General features: G+C 33.3%; 1 protein-coding gene across 2 annotated transcripts in view; it reads right to left on the reverse strand.

The window, feature by feature from the left end:
* Positions 1-12,731, reverse strand: part of LOC140048671 (tripeptidyl-peptidase 2-like) — a 163,408-nt gene that overhangs the window by 109,733 nt on the left and 40,944 nt on the right. For both annotated transcript variants that reach the window (XM_072093441.1, XM_072093440.1), the window contains exons 5-9: positions 6,420-6,544; positions 6,023-6,120; positions 5,470-5,690; positions 2,788-2,864; positions 1,021-1,148 (exon numbers count right to left, since the gene is read on the reverse strand). In XM_072093441.1, the coding sequence (XP_071949542.1) occupies positions 1,021-1,148; positions 2,788-2,864; positions 5,470-5,690; positions 6,023-6,120; positions 6,420-6,544 (649 nt within the window). The remainder of the gene's footprint in view (positions 1-1,020; positions 1,149-2,787; positions 2,865-5,469; positions 5,691-6,022; positions 6,121-6,419; positions 6,545-12,731) is intronic.

Genomic DNA, 12,731 nt, shown 5'->3' on the forward strand with positions numbered 1-12,731 from the left:
AAAGAAAATGTCTTGGCATTATTTTTCTTTTTTAATAATAATAATACTTTAAAAACGACCAAGCCTTTTCACATGAATACATAGGCCTAGACATGAATTCAAGCCTAGCTAGCTAGGCTGAGTAGACGCCCTTGCCATGGAGGTAAAAAATAATATTTTTTACCTCCATGGCCTAGCTACAGTAGGCCTAGCTTAAAATGAATAAGCAATTTCATGAAGATTTTAACCGTTTAAAGACGAAAAAAGGTATCTCAATAGGACCATATAGTATTTATTTTTTACCTTAAATTATATCTAAAAAACGTAGGGAATGGGACTTGCTGTTGTTGTACAGTGCAAATCATGATGTTACATGTAAATCATACTGACATTTTTATCTCAAATATTAGTTGGGCCTAAACAAATTGCATTAATTTTGTGTATAAAATTAATTCGGCATTTTTCAACACATATAATTTACCAAGGGGAGACATTACAAGAACGTGTTCACAGTTGCCTCGCTACATGGGAAGGGGGCTTCAGAAATACATTAATTGTAGCTGCGGCAGTATTGGCGTTCCATAATATTGGTGGCTGTTTCAGTCGGTGGTTCTATTTTTGGTTGACATATAACATAACATTCAATAAGAACTGAATACTGTACATACATTTTTGTAGACCAATAACCAAAAAATACTGAAAATATTTAAAGATGTATTGTCCATTGAAACACAAAAAATGAAGGTAAAAATATTCTAAATTTAAATTCGCCATATCAAAGTAATATTAAAGTTATTCACTTTAAGTGGAAAATTCGAGCCAAAAACAATTATGATACTTCAAATTTTAATTTTTTTGGAATTAGTCAAAGGGACAATACATCTTTAAACAGGTTATATCAAACCAGCTTGATCAGATAACAGCTTGCTGATGTTATATTTTCAATCTTACATACAGTAATACTAACAAAGCCACCACATAGTTATATAAAATTAAATTGACTTTAATTTTGATACAGTTATTCACTTTCAGAGTCCTTACCAATTATATTATTAGTAGTACCACCAGGGCATCCAACTGTTGAAAGTGCTGGACCGTTATTTCCAGCAGATGAAACAAAAATAATGTTGTGTTTATCAACAGCTTCGTTGATAATATCACAAACACGTCTGAAATTAATAAGAAAATAAAACTATTGCTGTTAAAGACACTTTCCCTGCAATTGTTGACGTTTTGTAAAAATAATGTATACTATATTATATATTACATTAAACAAGGTCATTCCTTGTCTTAAATGTATGTTTTGTGATTAATAAAAAGAGAAAAACAATGCACTACATAAGTAGCTCGCATTGAATGTAGGCTAGGCTAGTTTTGTAGACGTAGCTGGTAAACAGCGATAATGTACGAACATAGTACGCTAGCTATAGACCTAGCCTGGCATATTGTCTAGTTGCTGAATTACTTTCTTGTTTTGACAGAATCCGTCAAATTGGAGAAGACCTTGTATTTTTACGGTTCTTTTGTTTGTTTTGCCTTTTCAATCGATCGAAAATGGGTGCATCACAGAAGCAAAATATCAATCCATGCATGCTGGTATTTATAGCGGGTCGTTAAAATTATTAGAATATTATTAAAAAATTTTGCATTTTTACCGTTTAAAGACAGAAAAATTATCGCAATATGCCCATATAGTATTTATTTTTACATGAAATGCAGTTTGTGACCTTAAATTAGATCGAAAAAACGTAGTGTCTTTAAGTGAAGTTTTTAAGAGTGAAAAATATTCAATATTGATTACAATTGCATGCAAAATAAATGTACATTAAATTTTGAGAGCTACAGTATAATGTGGCAATCCCAAAGTTATGCATACAAAATTGGTGTCATAGTTTATTGTGGTTTGATCTTGCTAAAAATGTTTGTAAAAATACAGTACCATCCAGAAAACATTCTACCCCTCCTGTGTATTGTCCATTGAAAATATTGGGAAAACAATATTCTGGGAGTGGTACATTACATAACTGTTTTAGCACCTACTTCCCGTTAAAATTTGAAACTCAAAGTGCAGTGTGCTGTGGCGGTGGTTCGAAAAATTTATATTGATCAAAAGGTCATGGACCTAGATTTTTACTCATTCACATACAACAAAAGACTATTATTTGACTAAAATTAATCACGCTTTCTTAGGCTAGGTGTTTTCAAAACAATTTACAGTATAGTTAAGGCAATCTGTGGATAAACCCAAACCAAATTACATAGTTTCTAAACTTATTTTTTTCTGATTCTGTATTTACTGTATTGGAGTATTTTAACAAAGATTTTCTGATTTTTATATGAATTAGACCAATAAAAGATGAATTGATTTGAATTTTAATTCTAATATCTACCAAAATGGGTTTAGAACATATATTTTTAAGTCATTTGAGGTATATAGACGTACCATCCAGAAAACCATACCGTACCATAACCAAATAAAAATTGGACAAAACGCAGTTAATTAGGTAATGATAGGACAGCCCACATTCACTCAACTGTTACGGCATTGAGTAATTAATTTCTCTAGTAACTATCCATGTGCTTTTGAAAATAGTGGTACGTCCGTAGATATGCAAATAATTAAATATTATTTTTAAAATTGATTACCATACAGTACAAACAAATGTTTCCTTTACAGTAGTATCCGTTTGGAGGAATATGTCTTTAAGTGAAGGAACATCAAATAAAAGTAACTGCATGTTTTTTTCATTCTCATTCAAAATAATTTGTTAATGGTCAATGTCGAACTGTTGCAATAAAATTACATACCCAGAATTGGGAATATGAGATGCTTCTCCATAGCTAAAATTTACAAGGTCAGCTTTAGCCCGAATCACTTCAATCATCTGTTAAGAGAATGAAATAAAAATTATATATTATCTTATATTAATATCATAATTCATTGATTACCGTAAAAAAAAATCGTGGAGAAAATCTATACGGTAGGCATAGCACAGGTAAGATCAATTAGGCCGCCTAGGCCTAGATGACCTGGCCGTCTAATTGCTTGGCCTACATCGGAATATAGCTTTAGATAGCCTAGATCATAGCCAGAAGAAGGATCGTCATTTTCAGTTCATGCACCGGGAAATCCTCGGGTATAGTCCCACCTCCCAAATTCGGGCAAGTTTCACGTACAAGGGGGTTGGGCTTATACCTGCGTCAGTATACGGTAATAAAAAGAAAACTAGATTTGAACTCAATTTGGTTATGTCTGAGCAAAACATATTAACATGTTAAAGAGAATCGAATATGTAATATAGATGCGCACTCTTTTAAATGTGATGACCTTTGATGCAAAAGATGAAAATCCGACTTTTAAAATTCAACTGGCCATATGATGATGTCACAACATCCGAGAGGCCAACCTTTTAAATGAATTCATATCTACAATTCAGCAACGCGACAACGTCAGGCTAGGCCTAGCTAGCGTACGATGTTCTTACGTTACCACTTTACCAGCTAGGCCTACAAAACTAAGCCCAAATATATGCTTGGTCTACGAGAGAAATTTCGACACGAGCTACAAGGTAGTGCATTTTTTTTCTCATATCTATATATAAATTTACGTAAGGGCAAAAATCGGTAAATCGAGCGTTATTTCTAGAATGTTTACTCGATCGTATATAAAGTTGGTTAGAATCTCGGTACTGATTTTAACCACCTGATCTAACCCTGTTTACTAATTAAATTGAGTTAGATAATTAGTTATTGACAATTAAAACGAATTTAGGTTCAACGATTTGCCCCAAATAGGGGTGTTTTTCGATCGTGGTATACACTGTCTAATGGATGTCCGTCTTGAAAAATACCCGAAGACAATAATACGAGGATGCTTCGCATTTTCCTATCTCCTCCTACGATAATTGTTTTTAATGGCTGAAAACCGGTTGAACAGCTCGAGTACAGCATCATAATGTTGAAGACAGGCCGATTTTCTTTAAAAAATGCTATTTTGATAGATTTTATAAATGTTTATATAAATGTATTGATTTGCGATGAATGGAACATTCCAATCTCTGTTACACAAGTGTCTATTCCCTCAGGCGTCGTAAAGGCAAGTACTGTATACTCATAACAGAAATTCGATCCATTTTTTCCCCAATCTGTTCTGCAGAGGTTGGATATAATTTTTTTTAAACGGATAATGAGCTAGCGTTTTCAGTCGCCGTATATTATGTACACATCTTTATTATTGCATTTAAACCACCCACATCATCACCCTTCCCTCACTGGCATGAGTAGCGTTGTAAAGCAAGAGGATAAGCCTATACGGTGCATCACATGCCCTAAACGCAGAACAACTTTGGTGGGTAGGGTAGGAACCAACTTAATTATGAATTGGCTCTAAGAAACAATTGAAAACCATTAGGCCTACTAATTAAGTTGAGTTAGATAATTTAATATTTATTGACGATTAAATCGAATTTATGATTTTCCCCGAATAGAGGTGGTTTTCACAAATTGTTTAACATTATTATTATATAAACATACGTCATAGTGTATCGTTACATGTACTGTACTATTTCAATCGACTACGACGGTGATAGTTTCAACAAAGTATTACATCGCAATGTTTTACTGTGTTTAGTGGTATATTATTTGTAAAACATGAACACAATTAATATTTCGTTACAAAATAAAGAATATTTTTAAAATTGTTCCTCTTTGCACCCATCCTCTTCCCCATCCCTCAACCATAATGTTACATACAAAACACAAAATAAGTTTGCTTAAATCTGATTTTTAAAACAATTGGTCTCATTTTGTGACAAGTTTCTCTTTCGGAAGTAATTCCCAGGGTGCTAATTTTAGTTGAGTACATAAATCACAGTGTCTATTTATTCGTTCCTGTAAACGACATGTATTATTGTCCTGCATTATTGTACATTTGAAATCGCCAGTTTTTTTACGCTGAAATCATTATGTATTCGAGAACCATCTGTGGGCACGACCTAGATGGTACGCGAGCGAAGCGAGCGTGCCATCTAGTTATCATAATTAACCTTAGAACGGACATTTAAGACAAGAAATGACGTGGTTATATATATGCATTATTTGTACAAAAACGTCAAAAATTGCAGGTCTAGTGTCTTTAATAGCTAGAGAAAGTTGGATTTATGCTTGACTGGTTTCATATTGACCCTGAATTGCATAGCACACGCACATTTGAACACATACCAATGCTGGTGTAGTTCAGTAGACTTTAGTACAGGTACTAGCTTAACTAATGTTTACCAGCTTGATTTTTAAGACAAGATGTATTTAGTTTGGCTGGTACACTCCTCATGTATACATTGTAATCATGATAATGTCAACTATATTTTGTATGGTTTCAGTAAATCGGAACACGAATAATGTGTGAGGTAGTGACCTGTGTATAAGACGCCCCCACAATTTAGAGGTCAAATTTGCACGTCCAAAGTGCATCTTGTACATCAAAACACTTACCGCCCTAACAAGGGCACTTCCTGTTTCCATAGATCCTAGTCTTGAATCCCCAATTTTGATAGCTAGTATTTGAGCACCAGGGGCTAATCCATTCTTATATGGCTCATCAGGAAAATTGGCAGCAGCAATACTGGCCACATGAGTGCCATGTGAACAGGCATTGGTTACAATGGACAATAAATTTCCATCATCATATACATTTACAGAATAATTTAACATGTCTAAAAAAACAAAACACAAATATGTATATATATGTATGATTATCATGATCGAGTAGGATAATAGATATAGAAGGTGGGTACATACTTTCGGTACTGATTTTTACCACCAAGTTAGATAATTATAGAAAAACTTTGGGTGGAGGTCATGGACTGAAGTCAAGCCTGTAGCTAGAGACCGATCGAGAAGGAGACGGATCCTTGCAGACTTATGGGCCACAGGACCCAAAAAGCATAGGTAATCAGAAGATTTTGCACAATAACAATAGGTGATCTTTTCACAAACACATTTTGTGAATAAACAATACATGGTTTTGGAATAATTTAGAACCTACCTGCATCTGAAAAGGTTGAAAACTTATGGTTTTCTTTAAAGGAACTTAGTAATGTAGATTCAGCCAAATTCCCAACTTCACTTGTATCTACACAAACCCTGTAATAGAAAACTAATGAGATTATGTTTTTTTTTTATATTTGTCTGTGCCCTGCCACAAACTGTAACAGCAGTGAAGTACAATGTACTAATGTTGGGATATATTGGCTAAACAAAATGATTGGACCTACAATACAATGAAAATTAAAAATCTAGAATGTATTGTTACTCCCAGCAAGTTTCAAGACTTTTTTGGCATTACCCTCTACAAGCAAACATCTAGTATGCTTATTTTTGTGAATGAACAAGACAAGTTTCTTAAATTTAAGATACACTTGCTGAATTAATGAATGACTTACTGCCAAGTGCTGCCATCATGAAATACAACACAGTCAAACACAGGTCCAGGATCACTGAACCTTTTATCTGAACTAATCAGATGATCATGTAAACATGTAAGATCATCTTTTTCAAGCTTTTCTTCCTGAAAGTAGTAAAAAAAAAATTTAATAAAATTAATGTCTGATTTATTACATTAAATATTAAATGCAGTGTTAAAACAGTCGCACTGAAAATTGATGTTCACCATGTTATTACCTGAAGTATGTCTATTTTGTGTCATATACATGGTATATTCTGTATGTATAGTACTGTACAGTGCAGCATAGGTGAAATTTGGGAACTCACCTATGCACATTTTTTAACATGACATCTTCAAAATGAAACATGAAGATAACAATTACAGAAGATGATTGTCTGAACAAGAACATATTACAATTTTAAATAAAATCAGGTACATACAATCAAGATCTACGCTCTTTTGAATGCAACAAACTATAACAATGTATTGTATGTAATGTATTTTTCTGGATTCATAACACACACCCATATCAACCCCATCCTATTTCATAAAATAGTATATAGGCCATTTTGAGGGTATCAAACTATCAATAGGCCTAACATGTCCCTCGATCATAGCAGTGAAAGTATATCATTTTGTCACACCCCTGTATTGATAGACCTGAGCAATGGAAGAACCCTCCCTGTATAGCAAAGCACATACTTGCTAGCGACAATGTTTTTGACATTCCATTCTCTTAAAAATCAACAATACAGTACTTCGCCCTAAATTTCTGGTTTAGTTATTTTGAGTTCTTTGGCTCGATTTTCGTTTGTGTTGCTGAGACTCAGTAGAAAATATTTCTTTAAGAGCATAATTTTAATAATTAATAAACACAAATGCGGGCAACCAACTAGAATATGGAATTAAAAGAAATATATACAAAAAAAACAGAATAATTCCACCGTCATTAATCATCAAAGTGTTTAGTTGATAAAATAATTGCCTTGTGTGGGATCTTAGCCCAACGGTGTGTTATATGATGGTAAAATTAAGTTAACAAATCTATGGAAAACAATTCCTCCAAATGGCACAGGAACATTACTGTATAAACATCTGTAACTTTAAACAAAATTGAGTTTTAGAATACCGGGACTTAGTGAGCAGAATACAGTTTGATACGTCTTTGAGATAATCCAGGACATTAAAACACAATCTTGAGAACAAGCAATTTGGATAACTCATTATTTAGTCAGTTTAGACTCAATCCTTAAGGATACGGACAGTAAAGGAACATAATGTTAACATATGCTCTATTGACTTTACTAAAGTGTTCGAACATGTCGAACATACTAATCTTTTCCATAAAATAATTGATATCGGAGTCCGTCCATATAGTCCCACCTTTGTAGCTGCAGGACGTGGAAATACGTGGACAAACATACCATTGGTGAAGTACTTTAAGAGAGGACATTCTCCTTCTACAGTATACAATTCCATTTTGAATGAATTTAATAGTTGGTGTAATACCAACAGAATGCTTCCTAAACTGTCCAAGTGCCACTCAATGTCAATTAACACCCTTCCTTCCTGCCTGATAAAATTTTCACCATTAATGATACTATAGTATAATCCAATCTGTTAATAAACTGATTAGGAATAACCATCCAAGATAAAAAGTGGGACTCTCATGTTGAGAATATAATTGTTAATAGTAATACTAGTTGCAAACTTTATTCTATTTTAATTTTAAAGAAAATTAACGCTTCTAGTGGTGACCTTGTTGTATATGGGCAATTCCAGCGTAATGTATGTACAGTTTGAAGACTTTTGTGGACTGTATCAAAAAGAAATATATAAAATGTGGTCAAAACTTCACAGAATGTTTTTCTTAACCTATTGAATAAGTCCTCCAAATTTAATTCAGAAAAAACAAACTATTGTTGAGAAAATTTCTAAAAACTGTGCGTTATGGAAGTATGTGATAGAAATTGATTTTTCTAACTAGTTAGTGTTAACTCTACATTCCATCAATAAAAATACTGATGAAGAAAGTGTATCTGGTGGTGACTACTGTATGTATCTGATTAGAATGGACTAATAATATAGAAGATTGTTGTATTATTGTTATAGATTATTTTTATTAATTTATTATTATGTATTTAATCTTGGTTTACATCATATAGTGTAGATGGAAACACTAGGCTTACACACATACTTGCATTAAAGACATATTTCCTGTGCATACTGTATACTTCATGTACCAATCTATAACAATTTCAGCCTTAAAAAATATTTTTTATCATCTATATATAAATTTACGTAAGGGCAAAATTTGGTAAATCGCGTGTTATTTCTAGATTGTTTACTCGATGGTATATAAAGTTGGTTAGAATCTCGGTACTGATTTTAACCACCTGATGTAACCCTGTTTACTAATTAAATTGAGTTAGATAATTAGTTATTGACAATTAAAACGAATTTAGGTTCAACGATTTGCCGCAAATAGGGGTGTTTTCCAATCGTGGTATACACTGTGGATGTCCTCTTGAAAAATACATGCACACAATAATACGAGGATGCTTCGCATTTTCCTATCTCCTCCTACGATAATTGTTTTTAATAGTTGAAAACCGGTTGAACAGCTCAAGTACAGTATCATTATGTTGAAGACAGCCCGATTTTCTTTAAAAAATACTATTTTGATAGATTTAATATACGTTTATACAAATGTATTGATTTGCGATGAATGGAACATTCCAATCTCTCAGACTCCCAGTTTGTAGGTAAATTTATGAGCCCTTGGAGAATAAACTTAAAACTGAGATTTAGGCCCTGTTCAGACCCATGGCGTTAGACCGTTTTAGCGTACAACGTTAGTAGCAAGGTCACGTTACAAACCGCAGAGTAAAAAACGAGGTGTTCAGACCCATAGCGTACGATTATCGTTACAACGGAAGTACGTCATTCAGGTTGTTTCTAGTTGCATATTCATGTGCTCTTACCCACGTGTTTTCATCATTATTTCCACTGTATAGGCCTAGATCTCAGCCCTACAATTATGACAACATTTGCCGTAAATAAAACATACCTCAGCATTTATTTAAGAAAAATAAAGTAAAGCCAAATTTCTGTTTCTATTGTTTTTTATTTTGTAGTAAAAAACATTTTCCCCAGGCTCTTGTGTTACGAAAATAAAGCAGGCCTCCTAATGATGAAGAAAAAATTGATTGTGATTAGTCTATCCAGCAGTCCAGTCCAAGATATATATTCTTTGGTCCAGTCGGTTGAAAATAACCCTTAACTTGCTAATAAAAGGGACACAGCTCCCCTTGTTTGTTTACTAAATTTTTTAGGAGTTAGGGGGTTTTCAGCATTAAACTTGTCCAGTCTAGTCTGCCTTGTATGAATGAGTGACTTGATGTCCCACGCTAGTTTTTAGCTTGAATGAAATGCGTGAAGGCTCTAGGCCTAGCTAGGCCTAAAAGCGGATGGGATCGTAGTCCCTATGTTTAAATACAAGAAGATGCATGTATTTATGTCATATATAATAATATGTAATAATGGTAATCAGTTGATAGTAGTTTGTACTAGTAGCCTTTGTAACAGTTGTATTTGTAGTGTAGTTAGGCCTTATTTATTCTGGCCTTTTTGTTATTGAAATCCATCTCACACATTGATGATACAAGATGTCAGCCTAGGTCAAACCTTGTTTCGCGTCATAACAGGAAACGTTCTGATTGGATACAGCGTTGACTTTCAGTAGCGTCGTACGCTAAAACGGTACTATCAACCGTTTTCCACTACAACGCTACAACCGTTGTACGACGCGTTGTACGCTAATCCCCAACTGTTCAGACACACATTCTTTTAGCGTCGTACGCTAAAACGGTCTAACGCCATGGGTCTGAACAGGGCCATAGTATTGCAATACTTTGACAATATTGTAAATACTGTACGTATTAACCATTTTTGGTTGCCATTTGAATCGAAATTTTCTTACTGTGAATGTGGTTACTGTTAGATAAACACATACACAAAGAACATTTATTGTTGTGACTGTGGGTAGGCTCTACTGCTGGATATATACAGTAAACAAATAATACTTTAATATACAAATAAAAACTTTATTACTGACAGTCTCAACGTTTGTATTAATTAATAATTACTAGATGGTACGCGAGCGAAGCGAGCGTACCATCTAGGTCGTGCCCACAGATGGTTCTCGAATACACAGTAATTTCAGCGTAATAAAACTGGCGATTTCAAATGTACGTACCGCAGGACTATAATACATTGTCGTTTACAGAAACAAATAAATAGACACGATGATTTATGTAGTCAACTAAAATTAGCACCCTGGGAATTACTTTCGAAGGAGAAACTTATCACAAAATGAGTCCAAATTTTTGATTTGGACTCATTTAAAGAAACCCAATTTGTGTTTTGTATGTAACATTAGGGTTGAGAGATGGGAAAGCGGATAGGTACAAAGAGGAACAATTTTTAAATATATTCTTTATTATTCTTTATTATCCACTCAGTAACGAAATATTTTTTTCATGTTTTATAGGCCTATAAATAATATACCTCTAAATACAGTAAAACATTTGCGATTTAATACTTTGTTTATTTTATTTATTTATTTATTTCTTTTAAATATTCATTGTACACTAATTTTCCCCGTGTATGGCAAGAGATTCCTAATTACTGTATATTAGAGAACATTCTTTATTTAGTTTAGTTAAAACTGTCACTGTCATAATCGATTGAAATATTAAAGTACATGTCACGATACACCACTACGACGTTTATTTTTGGTAATTATTAATACAAACGTTGAGAAAAAACTGTCAGTATAAAGTTTATTTGTATATAATAATGTGTTTATATATCTAACAGTAGAGCCTATCCACAATCTCAGTAATAAAGTTTATTTGTATATATTTTTATATTACATCTAACAGTACGAACATTCACAGTAAGAAATGTTCGATTCAAATGAGGACCAAAAATAGTTATTAGGTATTTACAGTATTGTCAAAGTATTGCAAGTTTATTCTCAAAGGGCCCATATATTTACCTACCGTATGTGTTAAACCAAGGGCTCATAAATTTACCTACTTGTGTTAAACCAAACTCTGGCAGACTGAGAGATTGGGATGTTCCATTCATCGCAAATCAATACATTTGTATAATCGTATATTAAATCTATCAAAATAGTATTTTTTTTAAAGAAAATCGGCCTGTCTTCAACATTATGATGGTGTACTATAGCTGTTCAACCGGTTTTCAGCTATTAAAAACAATTATCGTAGGAGGAGATAGGAAAATGCGAAGCCTCCTTTTTGTGGCGGGTATTTTTCAAGATAGACATCCATTAGACAGTGTATACCACGATCGGAAAACACCCCTATTTGGGGCAAATCGTTGAACCTAAATTCGTTTTAATCGTCAATAACTAATTATCTAACTTAATTTAATTAGTAAACAGGGTTACATCAGGTGGTTAAAATCAGTACCGAAAGTACGAACCAACTTTATATACCATCGAGTAAAAATTCTAGAAGTAAGGCGCGATTTACCGAATTTTGCCCTTACGTAAATTTATATATAGATAAAAAATATAAACGTCGTAGTGGTGTATCGTTACATGTACTTTACTATTTCAATCGACTATATTAACAGGGACAGTATTAAAAAAGTATTAAATCCTAAATGTTTTACTGTGTTTAGTGGTATATTATTGATAGGCCTATAAAACATTTAAAACAATATTTCGTTACTGAGTGGATAAAGAATATATTTAAAAATTGTTCTTCCCATCCTCTTCCCCATCCCTTAACTCTAATTTTATATACAAAACACAAATTGGGTTTGTTTAAATGAGTTCAAATACAAATTTGGACTCATTTTAAAGACAAGTTTCTCCTTCGGAAGTAGGCCTAATACCCAGGGTGCTAATTTTAGTTGACTACACATTAATCATCGTGTCTATTTATTCGTTTCTGAAAACGACAATGTATTTATAGTCCTGCGGTACGTACATTTGAAATCGCCAGTTTTTTTACGCTGAAATTACTGTGTATTCGAGAACCATCTGTGGACGACCTACATCAATTTGAGGTAAATGTACAGTACAGTATCTAAATCGTTTAATTTTCTCTTCAAACTACTATTTTCATAGTAAGATAAATTTGTGGAACCACAAAGGTTCAATATTGGATTAAAACATGGCAAGCTAGATGCTTGACCTTTTACAGATCAACCTGAAATACATAATCTTTTTACTTTTTGGTTATCCACACTTGGCGGATAACCCCTTGTTATT

The sequence above is a fragment of the Antedon mediterranea genome, chromosome 5 (assembly GCF_964355755.1).
Source record: "Antedon mediterranea chromosome 5, ecAntMedi1.1, whole genome shotgun sequence".
NCBI classification, from domain to species: domain Eukaryota; kingdom Metazoa; phylum Echinodermata; class Crinoidea; order Comatulida; family Antedonidae; genus Antedon; species Antedon mediterranea.